General features: G+C 37.4%; 1 protein-coding gene and 1 long non-coding RNA gene across 2 annotated transcripts in view; both read left to right on the top strand.

Annotated features, from left to right (window-relative positions):
* LOC136835133 (uncharacterized) overlaps positions 1-15000 on the top strand; it is a 338270-nt gene that overhangs the window by 128674 nt on the left and 194596 nt on the right. The gene's annotated exons all lie outside the window — the stretch shown is intronic.
* LOC136835486 (fork head domain transcription factor slp1-like) lies at positions 656-2510 on the top strand. Its single transcript, XM_067099057.1, has one exon. It carries the CDS (start codon positions 872-874, stop codon positions 2315-2317), a length of 1446 nt encoding a protein of 481 aa, XP_066955158.1. The 5' UTR covers positions 656-871; the 3' UTR covers positions 2318-2510.

Here is a 15000-nt window from a genome sequence, read left to right as displayed (position 1 = left end):
AACTTGTTAGGCGTACTGACATATTAATTCATCGTGGTAATTGCCCCCAAGGTGTTGTCTACGTTCCCACTGGCGATTACCCCTCAGGGATCGATCGATATATACTCCCAACTGCAGCCCCTATTTATCGCGCTTATTGAATAAACAAGGAACACCCCGTGGCAACAACTACGGGGGAAATGAGGACGTGTTAAAGACCAGTTTCACCATATTCCTCTCTGTAAAGATACCATCACTCTCTGCTTTCTCGAAGGCCTCTCTCTCTCTCTACGCCTCTTCTTACAAGATCCAGTGTCTGTGTCGAGGTCTGTGCTGTGTTCAGAGGAAAAGAGAGAGAGGGAGAGAGAGAGAGAGAGAGTGAGTGTCTCATGATATTGAGGATTCTTATGAGGTTGCGTTCCCCTAAACGTGTTTTCTTTGTGAAGTGCTGCGGTGTTTGGAATGCAACAGTCGTGGCGATATGAAATTTCCTTTATAGAGATCGGGTCACGTCCACAACTCAATATGGAGGGTGCGTCAGCCTCCGTCCCGCCCCTGAGATAAAACTGGACGAATGGCAGTGCCACTATGGCAGTGGGCGGGGTTAGGAAACCGGTTGGCTCACTGGGAGCCGTAGGGGCGGGCTTGGGCGGGGCTAACTAATGAACTGGGAGGGCAGTACATGAAGGTGTCCCTGTCATTAGAGCCCAACAGTTACCGCTAAGCCGTTGCTACAGAGAATACGAAGTCTGTGTCGTTTGATTGTGTGGTCCAAAAAGACTCCGGTGCAGAATTATGGATTTTCCCTCGTTCTCGTTTAACAACCTTTCCTTGTGATGGGCCGAGGCGTGTAGAGGCGCCCTTCTTTACCACGATACCCTGGTAAGTGAGGATGGTCAGTGTCGCTGCCCTGTGGGAAGCCCGCTCCGTCATTATGGCTCGCACACCGCTCAAACACTCTTTCTCCATCAATTCCATCCTTCCGGAGACCGCCCTCGACGCCCCGGCAGACATCCCGAGGGAAGTTCCCACTCCCAAGGATGAGCTGCTGATGGACGACGTCGAAATGACGACGCCGGAGGACGACGAAGAGGACGTCGACATCGACGTGACGGGGACCGTCAGCCCCCTCGCCGGGGGCATGACGGATTCGGAACCCGACGAAGAGGAGGAGGAGGAGGAGGAGGAGGAAGACGCGGGAGGTAAGGAGGGCAAGGAGGCCAAGAAGGGCGGGGACGGCGGCGAGAAGAAGGACGGCGACGAGAAGAAGAAACACGAGAAGCCGCCCTTCAGCTACAACGCCCTCATCATGATGGCCATCCGGTCGTCCCCCGAGAAGAGGCTGACCCTCAACGGCATCTACGAGTTCATCATGAAGAACTTCCCTTACTACCGCGAGAACAAGCAGGGCTGGCAGAACTCCATCAGGCACAACCTCAGCCTCAATAAGTGTTTCGTCAAGGTGCCCAGACATTACGACGACCCGGGCAAAGGGAATTACTGGATGCTGGATCCGTCCGCCGATGACGTCTTTATCGGGGGCACCACGGGCAAGTTGAGGCGTCGATCCACGACGGCCTCCAGGAATCGATTGGCTGCCTTTAAACAGTCCCTTCTGGGGCGCTTCGGTTGTTATCCTCCCTTCGGGTTGGCGCCTTACGCAGCGGCAGCGGCGGCAGCGGGATTGGGCAGCGCGCTCACGCCAGGGACGTTGCCCGTTTCGTTACCAGGTGCTGCACTGCCTACCTTGGCATCCTCGCCCCTGTACCAGCAAGCGACAGCAGCTGCTGCAGCAGCAGCGGCAGCGTTATACCGGGGTTATCCGCCGTCCTATTATTCCACAGCCCTCCCTACGAGTCACAATCCTCTCACGGGACCTGCGCCTCCGTCTGGCTTACCCAAACCAACTGCGATAACCCCAGGGGCGCCGCATCCGCCCACATCCTTCAGTGTGGATCGACTGTTGTCGGACACGCCCGTCAGTGTCCCGCCGCCTACGTCGTCTCTCACAGGCTCGCCATCCCTTCTACTCGGGGGCATCGGAGGTGCCCCGACGATGTCCCCTTACGATATGTATCGAACTTCTCTGTTGTCTCAAGCTGGGTTGGGGCACGCCCTCGGCAGCATGGGAAGTGGCCTCAGTCCTGCTTTACCCAACGCAGCGTCTCTCGGAATACCCGGCCTGGGCATGGGTGCACCCAGCAGCCCCGGCAGTAACGCCGGCGCCGTCGTCAGTAGTGGCGGTGGCAGCAGTAGTACCGGTAGCAGCGAAGGAGGCGGCGGGGGAGGGCGCCCCCCGGTCTTCAAACCAGTGACAGTGGTGGCACGCCCAAGCTAGTTACTGCGGTCACGGGATCCCCGAACTTTCCTTCATTTTGTAAATATTGTATGTATTATAATTATTATGGTCTGTTGTGTACAGTCTGCGAGGGGCTGTGTCTAACGCCAAAGTTGTACAGCACAATGTGTATAAAAAGGTTATAAATTATATATCGTCAATAATAATGATAATAATAATAACTACTAATTGGTAGAAATTGTTTTCTTGATCCTAATATTTATATTTATGCATTTTCCCTTTGTTCTCTTAACTATGAATTTGTAGTCAAATCATAAGTAAAATAATTCAGTTTATAATTTGACATCGTAAAATTAACATTTGTACTTTTTCAAATGTAAAGGATGTCAGTGATATTATGAAATGTTATTCGTGTTTATTTTTCACAGCTTATTTAAATTTAAAATAGACACTGTGATTCATATTTTAATAGCCTAATAGCTGCTGAGAGACATCCTTATATTTCAGTGCCCGTATGACACTCAAATGAATTATGGTAACTTATGAAAACATTTAATGTCCACTTCTTGCCACCGAAGCAGCGCCCAGTTTGTACTGAGGTTAAAATTAAAATGAATCCTGTATTCTGTATAAATGGCTTTCATCTTCAATTACGTTTTAATATATGAAAGAAGAAGAAATTAAAGGTACCTGTAAAAAAGATGATACCAAGAAAACACTGTAATAAGGAAATTTCATTTCGATATCTTAGTCACTTTAATATTCAGAAACTTTTGAAGTGGCAGACTTGTAAGAACGTGAAATTCCTTCGGAAATAAAATGAGGGAATATTTACGGTCTGTAAATAGTCTTAAATTGTAAGCTGTGATGGGCAGATAAATACAAACGTATGTTGTAGCTTACGGTAACTGAAATTAATGTTGTTTAAAAATATTTATATATTTATATATATATATTTATTTATTTTTTAGTTTTTGGTTCCAAGATAATTATATTCAGCTTCAAACGAATGTGTCATCTGGTGATGATTTTTTTATTTTTATTTTTTACGTTTTGTATCATCAAAGCATGAGTCCATGCCTGGATTTAAGAAATGACTACAAAAAAAAAAAAAAAAGAAGAAGAAGAAGAAGATTTTTACGTTTTGTTTTAACGAGAGCTGAATGCATGTTTACCGTGCAGACTTGACCTTTTCCATAAGCCCTTAATGAATGAGCAGATTACTGTTTCGTTTACAGATAACATATTTCCCTTTTGCTCTGAATCTCTCGGTATAATTATTAACAAGGAAAACAAAATTTTAAAAATAGCATATGACATCTGGTCTGCTTTACAGAGCAACTGAATGTCTGGATAATACGTTGTGATCGATATTATTATTTATTTATTTATTATTATTATTTTTTTTTTTTTTGCTTTCATACTTCTGATAGTTTTGATAGTTTTCCTGTGACGCTTCAGTGAGAAAATTATGATATTTATTGAATTAATTTTTTGGTAAAAGCACTAGATGAGTTGATATTATATGTATATATATATATATATATATATATATATATATATATATATATATATATATATACACACCTGCAGTTTAAAAATTATGCAAATAATATCTCCATTCATCATAGAGAACATTTGGATATTGTTTTGATACGTTGAACAATATATTCGAATCTTTTTCCTGGAGTTTTCATACATTACTTAATAGGAAATTAAGTAAACTTTTCCAAGAATGACTGGACGATTTCTATAATGAGAATAAAATTTGCAGCTCAAGAGTAAAGTGAAAGATCAATGATAACTGGATGAAAGTGTCCATTAACCAATGAAAAAAGACAATACTCTAAAAAAAATTGCTATCTTTAATAGGGTATTCAGCCAAAAATGTCTCGACCACAGAAGGTGACAAAACAAAAAGCATGCATATGAATGCATTTAAATCTCTCTCTCTCTCTCTCTCTCTCTCTCTCTCTCTCTCTCTCTCTCTCTCTCTCTCTCTCTCTCTCGTTTGCAAGTGCTGTGATCGTTAGTTCCTCGATTCTATTTTTTGTAAATAATTGAGCCTTCATCACTCTGATGTCTACCTGATAAATATTTCACATATTATTTTGTCGGCTTTTGAGACTTCGAATTCTAATGTACTTCTTAAAGCCAGGCATCACATCTTCATTGCCTTACGTGTATTTATTTGATGGCTGTTCCACAAGAAATTGAATAGTATTTTTGCGCTCGTCAGGCATGTTTCCCTTTAATTTATTTATTTATTTATTTATCATTTATTTATATTTTTATTAATTTATTAAAATGTAAGTTTTAACGTGATTGGGTCATGTTATTTTGCAAAGGAAAACGGATCTTTGCTCTGATCATTTCCTTGTTGGCTTTCAAATCACTCCTCAAAAGCAGAAAGGCATTGTCGATGTTTGTGTGGCCATACTTAATTTTGTTTGAAATGATACATATTTATCGTGATAATAATAATAATAATAATAATAATAATAATAATAATAATAATAATAATAATAATAATGCCTTCCATTTACTTTATTCGTTATTGTGGTGATTTAAAATCATCTGAAATAATAATATGGTTTCACGGATTTTTCTCTTGCGTAGTGAACATCGTAGAGGGTTATAAAATTTTTGGGAATGTTAGTACTACGCCTTGCAAAGCTTTATTATTATTATTATTATTATTATTATTATTATTATTATTATTATTATTATTATTATTATTATTATTATTATTGGTTACTCACGGGAAAGGGAGCAAAAATAGAAGCAAATTTTAAGATTATGAATTTTAATTATGATGAACACGGATGGGTAACTTTAGTTTTCATAAAATGGAGCTAAATTTATTATTAATTATATGTTAACCTCAGTAACGTGTGTTAAATACCAGTTATATTTTAACTTCATCAATCTGAATTGCATATCAATTATATTTTAACCTCATCATCCTAACTTGGATATTTCTTATTTTTTAACTTCACCATCATCAATTGGTTATTACCTATATTTGAACCTCATCAACCTAATATGGATATCAGATTTTAACCTCAGCTAGACTGGACATCATTTATATTTTAACCTCGAGCTAAAGTGGAACATTTATTCTTTTAATATCACCAAGCCTCACCATTCTTTAATGTACAGAGTGTCGTTTTCATTCCGTCTTGATATTTTTAACATTAAATATGTTTCAAAATCTAGAACACTATTTTTTACATGATCACCTTGAAGTACTTTTATAATATTCCGTCGTAGCGAATATAATATTTATATATATATAATTTTTTTTTCGCCAGTACTGTATACATTTATTCATATGTAAATAAGTACTAATTATTGATGTAGGCTATGCATATGCAATCAGTATTACGTGCAAAGTCTTCTTCAAACTACACACACACATGCACATATATAGACATATACATATATATATATATATATATATATATATATATATATATATATATATATATATATATATATATATATATATATACACACACACTCACATAATACATATATATATATATATACATATGTGTAAACTTCGTAGCTCCATTATAATTTATCTGCATTATAACCAGCCGTTTAATGCAGTCATGTTACATTTCATCAAACTGTAGCTCATTTATTTATGTACTGTACATTATATATATATATATGTATGTGTGTATGTATGTATATATATATATATATATATATATATATATATATATATATATATATATATATATATATATATATATATATATATCCTTATAGGCATTTTTATGTCATTTTAGATGTAGATTCACATATGAGCATAAAAATGTAACGGTATGACGGAGAAGAAGAAAACGAAGAAAATTAAAGTTCTGTGTTCCTCCAGATAAGGAAAATCAGGTTCTTCTACGCATCGTCAAGAATGAAATAGAAAAAAAGACGCTGACGATCGTGAAGAAGAAAGAAGAATATAGAAATAATTATAGCCAATATATCTTTGAGAAAACGGTGAAAATGTATGATTTTTGGAATACTTAGAATTTTCAAGCGCGCCAGTTTTAAAAAAAAAGCAAAGTGACTTATGAATTTTTCATTTGAATAAAATTAACACATGCTCACAGTATCCAAATTAAAAGGAGAGAGAGAGAGAAAAAAAGGCATTCTCATGAAGTATCGCGACCCCTACATCTGCTGGTCAAATTATCCTGAAGTTGCGGTCAATAAAACCTTCCATGTCCGCTGGTTTGTACAAAGGAAAATTAATGATAACTGACAGGTTACATGAATGAATTATTTTGCAAGAGTTCATTTTCTATGAATGCATTAGAGGGCGAGGGGCCGAAAGAGGATTTCTTTTAATGTATATACTATGTTCTGCTTTGCTCAGAGGTGCGAGGGAAATAATTGCTGCTTAGATCTCAGACGTTGCTTGTTAGTTGTATGGGTGTGGTAATTTGGTTTCCCAGTTGAAGGGAAAGTATTATCCACTAACGAAAGCTGGTATACACGTGGGCGCCGAGGTTTTATTCGCGTCGTAATAGAAATGGAGTACATGGAAGGTAATTTTTGATATGGAAACCGGCATAATAGAACCCTCCCTTAGGGATATGGCCCGGAGAACCAGCAGCCAACTAACTCTGGCGAACTTAAACTAATACTTTTGAAAAGAAAGTTCGGTAAAGTCTATAAGATAACTGTAAGGTCTCCCAACAATCGTGATCCGGCCACTAGGAAGAAGGGAGGGTATTGGAAACAAGGGAACTTAGAGGCATGGAGAAAATTCCAGTGTTCATGGGTCGAGTAAATGAGGACTGGCATTAAAATTTCGGCAGAGAAAGATGTAAAAGTAAATGAAAAGGCATTTAAAATATTCAGATGTTGTGGATAACGGCAGTATTTATAATAAATTGTTGTAATCCGTAATTTCGGTCTTCTATTTTCGGTATAATTACGCACTACGGTAAGCATAATAATAATGATTCCAGAACAAGAGGTCATACCGACTAAACATTCTGCTGTGGCAAGTTAAAGTGAACGCTGCATTACCAGTGTTTAGAACTTTGCTTCCTACCTCACAAGGCAGGTTGCCTGACAGCAGAGGGTCACAATGGACCCCAAGAAACAAACAGGATGGTAGACTTCGTCTCTGTGTTAAAATATTTACTTGGGAATTGCATCGCTTCATCCTAAGGTTACACGTTAGGTCTGGTTTACGGTCAGCCGTGGCGACTGTAGATTTAGCAAGGTTAGATTGAGATTTAGTGATCCCCTCTCTCTCTCTCTCTCTCTCTCTCTCTCTCTCTCTCTCTCTCTCTCTATATCTATATATATATATATATATATATATATATATATATGTAATAACAGTGAACTTGAATATATATACATCTCGGACTTCATATATATATCTCGGAATCTTACAAATACCATTAGATTAGAAAATACAAACACGCACACAAACACACACACACATTATACAAATACCATGTATATATATATATATATATATATATATATATATATATATATATATATATATATATATATATGTACTCAATGATGCAAGTGGTTTCATGAATTAAAATTGTCAGAAGTGAGAGGAAAATTATGCCACTTTAATTTGTCTAATGTATGTGTTGAATATCTTCTCATTTGTTTGGATATTGTCAGTTAATTTGTGCCAGTGTTGCCGGCCAGTGTGCATTGTTTTCTTTACTTTTACTTGAACAATAGGAATGCCCTTGCCCTTGATTGGTTCGTACCTACATTTAAATATGCGCGTAATGTTTACCTCCGAGACTTAAATTGTACGTTGAGTATTGTTTTTTAAACCAAGAAATAAAACAGAAGTAAGCAAATACGATATAAATAAAAACACCTGGCAATGTTATAATGTCCTGAAGAAGATATTTATTGATTGATTTAGCATTACAGACTCATGGCACAGCTGCAACGATCATCGACGCCAAAAGCATATTGTCTGACACTTGAACTTGAAAATGAATTGAATTTCAAACTATTTTTTGGTCGGGCTCTCACGTCATTAATTGCAGATGCAGTAATACCTCTATACCAGTTACCTTTCGATATCTGCGTGCAGTCAGTGTATTGCAGCGTTATCATTACGAATTACCCACATTACGTTCAGTCACATCTGTTAGTAATATTGACAGTTCCTTAGGTGTAATCCACGTATGTTCGTGACTTTCCCTTTCAGTATATTCTTCACGAGTCACTCAAGGTACAGCTCACACATCCATTTGTATTTGAAGTTTTCCCAGCATAATTTGTTGATATGGACGAATGATGACTAATATGAGAGGAGAAATATTGAAGGCGGTGCAGCACGAGCATAATTTCTAGTATCTGTGGTAACACGTTGCTGCCGGGATTGCACCAAGTATATACCCAGTGTTGGTGGCAAAAATTGAAGTCGAGTGTGACTTTCTTGTGCGACATAGACCTATTCAGAGTAACTTCAGTTATGCAGCAACGTAGAAACAATGATTAGACATAATTTTTGATGCAAAGTTCCTAGGAAAATACTAAAATATAATATATATATATATATATATATATATATATATATATATATATATATATATATATATATATATATATATATATATATTCATGTTCTCACTTTCACTCCTTTTAACGTAATTCATTTACAACATTGGAGCAGCCTAATCTAAACATCTGTACGTAAAGGAGTGTTCAGTATTTACTCAGTGTCCATGGAGTACGTATTCCACGTCAGTTTAACTGACAAATATGTATAGCAGGGACAACAAGAGTATACTTTCATATATGTGTTATGTACCTTGTTTTATGTATTTAGACGTTTAGATGAGGCGACTTCATTGTTGCAAATGAATTACGTTAAATGAAGTGAAAGTGAGGGCATAAAGGTGTGAATGCTGCGCGCGTGCTCTCGCATTTGGTGCGTGGAATGCAATTAAAGTCTCCTAAACTTCTTATGCTATCTGACATTTTCTTATGACACAGTACCACGACTTTTAGTTATTAGATAATTGTGAAAGAACTAAACCTAATCATAAGCATGGCCAAGTCCCATCCATGGAAATGTACATAAATATGGCCAAGTTCCGTCCATGGAAATGATATTGCTTTAGAAAGGAGGGAAATGGAAAACTAGGCTGATGCATTGCTTACTATCTACAGGTAGTAGCTGAGTTTTCTTAGTTGTCATTCGAGGCTTATAATGAAGGTATGTACCTCGTCAAATAGATAAGAAATATGAAACAATCGGAGTACATCGCAGATTGGGGTACTTGATGTGTGTTTGTATATATAATTATATATATGTACATATATATATGTATAACATATATATATATATATTACATATATATATATATATATATATATATATATATATATTATATATATATATATATATATATATGTAGAAGACAAAATCCACGAAGGAAAGAGGAACAGTGAGTGTTGCAAGGCCTTTCGACTTATAGTCCTTTACTGCTAAGTAAAGGACTACAAGTCGAAAGACCTTTGGCAGCACTCCATTGTTTCTCTTTCCCTCGTGGATTTTGTCTTTACTTATATATTCATCACGTTCCATATTTTCGTAATTCAGTTATAGATACATACACATGTACACATACACAGACACACATATATATAAATTTACTAAAATTTTATTTTACCGTTACTGAATGTTAATGGTTATTGGATTTTAGGTTTGTGAAGAGGTCGACCGACATTTCAATTACTTCTCTAAAGTTTCATCGCGTTCATTGCCGTCCGAACGTATTTATTATTTAAATGGAGTTGTATGGAAGGAGACGAGAAATTTAGCAAGCAAAGTAATTTCAAAAAGGGCCGTTTAAGGCAGGGTAAACGAAGTCAGTTCATTTTTTAAACTTATTTTTCAGTCCAGTATTTGCCCGTAAACATTTACATGCTGTAAAACTGATGAGCACGTTAACGCTTATTTAAAAGTCATATATTTTGTCATAATTGCACTGTTTAGCTTAAGTCATACAAATTGCTTAGTCGTATTTGCCTCTGCTCATTTAACGTTTCGAGAATAGTTCGGTTCTGTATTTTTAAGTTTTGCTAAATATACCCGGTCACTTTGCTGCTCATTGTTGATTATGTTTATAGTGATATTTATACACGCACGCGTACACATATATACATATATGTGTATATAATGTATGTATATATATATATATATATATATATATATATATATAGAGAGACAGAGAGAGAGAGAGAGAGAGAGATCTGGGCAAGAGAAAATGGTGAGGAAAAGAGCAGCTTTTTAATATTATTAGTTCAGAGTAGATGGAAGAGCAGGTTGACGGATGCAGTGGTGAGAAGAGTAGTGACTGGAGGTACCTCTGATCATTATTTGGTTGAAATGATTGTTAATATAGATGGAAGTTCTGGTTGGATAAGATGATGTCAAAACGTCGCTGCAAGCATAAAAAAGGTTAGTTAGTTTGATAAGGAGGTAATTGAAGGACGAAGTGGATGAATAATGGGCTTTGGTTCAAGACCAGTAGTTGAAGGAGCATATGAAGAGAGAGTAAAATTTTAGCATAGGCTCAAGGAGCCATCAGTTATGTTTGTGGCCTTCGGAAGGTTGGGAAATAAAGGCAGGAGTGGTGAAATTAAGAGATGTGAATTATATTGAAGGAAAATAAGATAATTTGGAGGTGCAGTTGCGAGACAGAAAGGAAGTTATGTACAGGAATGCATTATGATGGACAAGGAGGTCAAGAAGGTGGGAGACAAAAAGAAGGCACATAATAAAAAAAGGAGGAAAATGCGAGCAAGAACAGCAGGGAGAATAGGAAGTTGATCTGCAAGGAAGTAAATGCAGAGAGGAAAGTTAAAGAGCAAATGGATTTTTAATAAAAATATTAATGGAGACAGGCTGCCCGATGAGTATGCTCCTGTAGGTCGAAGAAGTATTTTGAAGCAGAGTTGAATGGTTTTAGAGTGGAAGGGGGTATTATAAGTTTGAGAATGCCTGTGAAAATTATTGTTGAGGATGCTATAAGGATAATTATTCAATTGAACATTGAAAGACACCAGCATTTGATGAGGTTGCCAGCATGATGCTGTGGTACGTTGGTGAGAGAGTGATCGATTGGCTACCCAAGGTATGTAAAGTATGTCTGGATGAGAACAGATTCCAAAGGAATAGGTACGAATAAGAACAGTTTCTTTGATTAAGGGCAAAGGTGGTAGAGGAGGCTGAAAAATATAGAAGCATAACTTTACGTAGTTTACCCGGCTAGATATATAGTATGATTTTAATTGTGAAGGTAAGACAAATGACAAGAGGGTTGATAAGGGAAGAGTATTTGTAAAAGAAACGTCTTGTGAAAAGTTAGAAAGTAAAGGGAAAAGCTGTACGTGACATACATGTGCACAGAGAAAGCTTATGGTAGATATGATAGTGTGGCAAGGTTGAATGTGTTGAGAGTCTGCGTTACGGAGGATAAGTCGAAGTTAAACACGCACTAGAGTCTGGAAAAGAGAGAGTGGCTGACAATATAGGGAAAGCAAAGAGAAACCGCAGGGACTAGTGAAAGAATTTTGAAGTGTTTCTGAGAGAGTTGTGAATAAATGTAACGAAGAGGAAGGTAATGAGGGAAAGCGGGAACCAGGAAGTTTGAGCAGTGAATGTTAACATAAAAAGTGAAATAACGTAAGTAATTCGTGTAGGTGTTTGAAATAGAATATTTCGGATGGTAGTAAGAGATATGAAATGAATAACAGAATAGGTGGAGCAAGGACAGTAGCAGGGTATGTCCAAAAGATTGAGACGAAACTTGGGACCCAAGGTTGGAATATATGAAGGGATTTTTGAAAAACTCTTTAGAAGTGAGGTGGGGATGTTTAATACAAAAAAGAAGGGTGAAAGCTCTAGATATGAATTGTTTACGTAGCCTGTGTATCATAAGAAGATTATTTTTAGAGGGTGAAAAATGTGAAGATACAAAGAAGGAACTGTATAAGGCAGAGCACAGGTGAAAAGATGGATCAGGTTTTTGAGATGGCTCGGTCATGTGGAAAGTGTTATTAGGAATTTGGAGAGGAATGCGTAGAGTAGTACTAAATATATATGGCATAAAAGAAGTGTTACAACTGAGGGGCCTTAATGTCCAGGAAAAGTGGCGGGGTGTGTGGGGTTTAAGTCTGATGTGGGGCTGATCATTGTTCTTTTCCAAGAAACATCTCCTTTCAAGGTACACACACACACACACACACACACATACTGTATATACATATATGGAAAAATTTGAGAACGATTGATTGGTGAAAGAGCGTATAATTCGCAAGTGTTAGGAGAAAGGACTACAGGATTGAAGGGCCGTAATATCCAGGAAACAAGAGAGCGCGTGCAAAGATGCCTGTGAATGTCGCAGTGTGTAGTAGCGTTCGTAAACCTGCTGATGGGCCTTCTGTTTATGAAGCGGCTCATGTGGTGGATTCAATAGTTGAAAGTATGAATATGACGGTGAGCAATGTGTTTTTTGCTAATGCACGACCCCCCTCTCCCCCGTTAGTGAAAACGGCTCAATGCTGAAAATATACTTGTATTCATATTATTGCGTAGATGAATACTCTCTCTCTCTCTCTCTCTCTCTCTCCGGTATTATTTCCCTATACCTCCTCTCACTTCCTCCCAGTGAACACCATGTTCTTTGGGAGCTTGAATTTCAAATTAGTGGCCTCTGTGGGCTTGTTCCATATGAATAGGTTTCATCTTCTGAATAATAATAATGATAATAATAATAATAATAATATATTGTGGAAACATACGGTATAGCCTATCTGTAAATCACAATCCCTTATAATTAAACGAAAGAATGAGTTAAATTAAGCTATGGCAGACTGTCGAATACCTGAGAATCAACCTCTAATAAACGGTCTCTGTGAAGAAGTGTTCAATTTGGCCATTCTTTGCCCCAAGGGACCATTGGTCCTGTCAAAGCAATTCGTGTAATCCTCGAAGTCTTGGACTAACTCCTGTTTATCCTGAGGATTTGGGGCGAGAGATTACGGTAACGAAAATAACTGAAAGAAAAAGAAGAAGAATAATGCAACGCTTGGAATAGGGAAATAGAAAGGATGAATGAGGAGGAGAGGAGGAAAGGTGAGGAATAACGCAAACGTAGAATAAGAAATAGTAGAGGTGAATGAGAAAGAAGGGGAGAAGAAGAAGAGCAGTGCAACGTTTGGAATGTGGAATAGGGAAGGATGAATAAGAATGCAAAGGTAAAGGAATAACAGGGATAATGCAATGCTTGTGAGGGAAATAGAAAAAAAAATGGTTAAGAGAGAAAGGGTGAACAAGGAAAAGGTGAGAACTGTCAGTAAAAGAGGGGATAAGCAGAAAGTGGGGAAGGAGAGGAGAAAAGGCTAAATGTATAAGAGGATAAGTGAAAGTAAAGAGAGAGAGAGAGAGAGAGAGAGTACAGGAATAAGCGAAGACTATCTGACTTGTCGAAAAATTATATTTGAAAGAGAGAGAGAGAGAAATTCTGGTTGAGGACTGAATATATATATATATATATATATATAATATATATATATATATATATATATATATATACTGTATATATATAATACATCTTGTATATCTATATATCTATATATACATACATACATACATACATATATATATATATATATATATATAGTTATTACATATATATATATATATATATATAATATAAACAGAGTCTCCATCCTCATACTCTCTTGTACAGGATCAGTTTCCAGTACAAGAGCTCTTTTCATGACATCGGGCAGAAAGAAACGCACACAAAAATTTTACTTTTAATTCATCTAAGGTGGTTAAGGGTCCGGAGAGTCTGGACCCTTTACAAATGATTTATTCCTTTCCAGTATCCTTCACACATGTCTAACTCTTTCATTATCCGTTTTTCTCCTAACTTATCTTACTATCCCCACTTTCCCTCCTCCCCGACCCTCACCCTCTCAACCCAAATGAAAGACTATCACGTCTCATCATATAAGAGCGATTGACAGTTCTTTGAGGATTCCATTGTTTTATTTCCCCAGATCTTGCAAGAGCAATAAACCTTTTGCAGATTCCAATGAGATAAAGGTACGTAATTACTTGTCTAACTCTTGTAATTTGCAATGGCTTTTGCGGGAAGCTCCGGAGCAGGGTTTTTCAGTCAAACTGAGGCCCATGGCTTCTGTAGCTAAGTTCGGGATGAGACTCTTTCTGTAAAACAGTAGCCTCAAGGCTACCCAGAAACCTATGATAGGCCCCCCCTGCTACTTAATCGGGGACCTTAGCCCCTCCGGAATCCTTAGACGACACATTACTCGGCTTCTATTTCTTTAGATTCCCTAATTAAAGACATTGGATCCATTCTGCCAGCCGTTCCATCACCGACAGATTGCTAAATGGATCTGGCTCCAGGAACCGCAGAAGTGGTAGCTGAGTTTTGTGTCTTTTTCTTTATTAGAATAAATCAAATCTAACAGTAGAGACAATCTCCCTGGGATTCCGGAGGGAGTCTTGTTTTGGCATAGGGGCTGTTTGACCAGTCATACGCCAGCAGAAGACAGGTATGTGTGATTGCTGCAGAACGTCCTTAATGCAGTGATGAAAGTACTAGAAAGAAATAACATACTGTCCCCAGTATGTTGTTGTTATTATTATTATTATTATTATTATTATT

Source organism: Macrobrachium rosenbergii, chromosome 55 (genome assembly GCF_040412425.1).
Source record: "Macrobrachium rosenbergii isolate ZJJX-2024 chromosome 55, ASM4041242v1, whole genome shotgun sequence".
Taxonomy (NCBI): Eukaryota; Metazoa; Arthropoda; class Malacostraca; order Decapoda; family Palaemonidae; genus Macrobrachium; species Macrobrachium rosenbergii.
The sequence above is the reverse complement of the archived record's forward strand: the minus strand, read 5'-3'. Positions and strand labels throughout refer to the sequence as shown.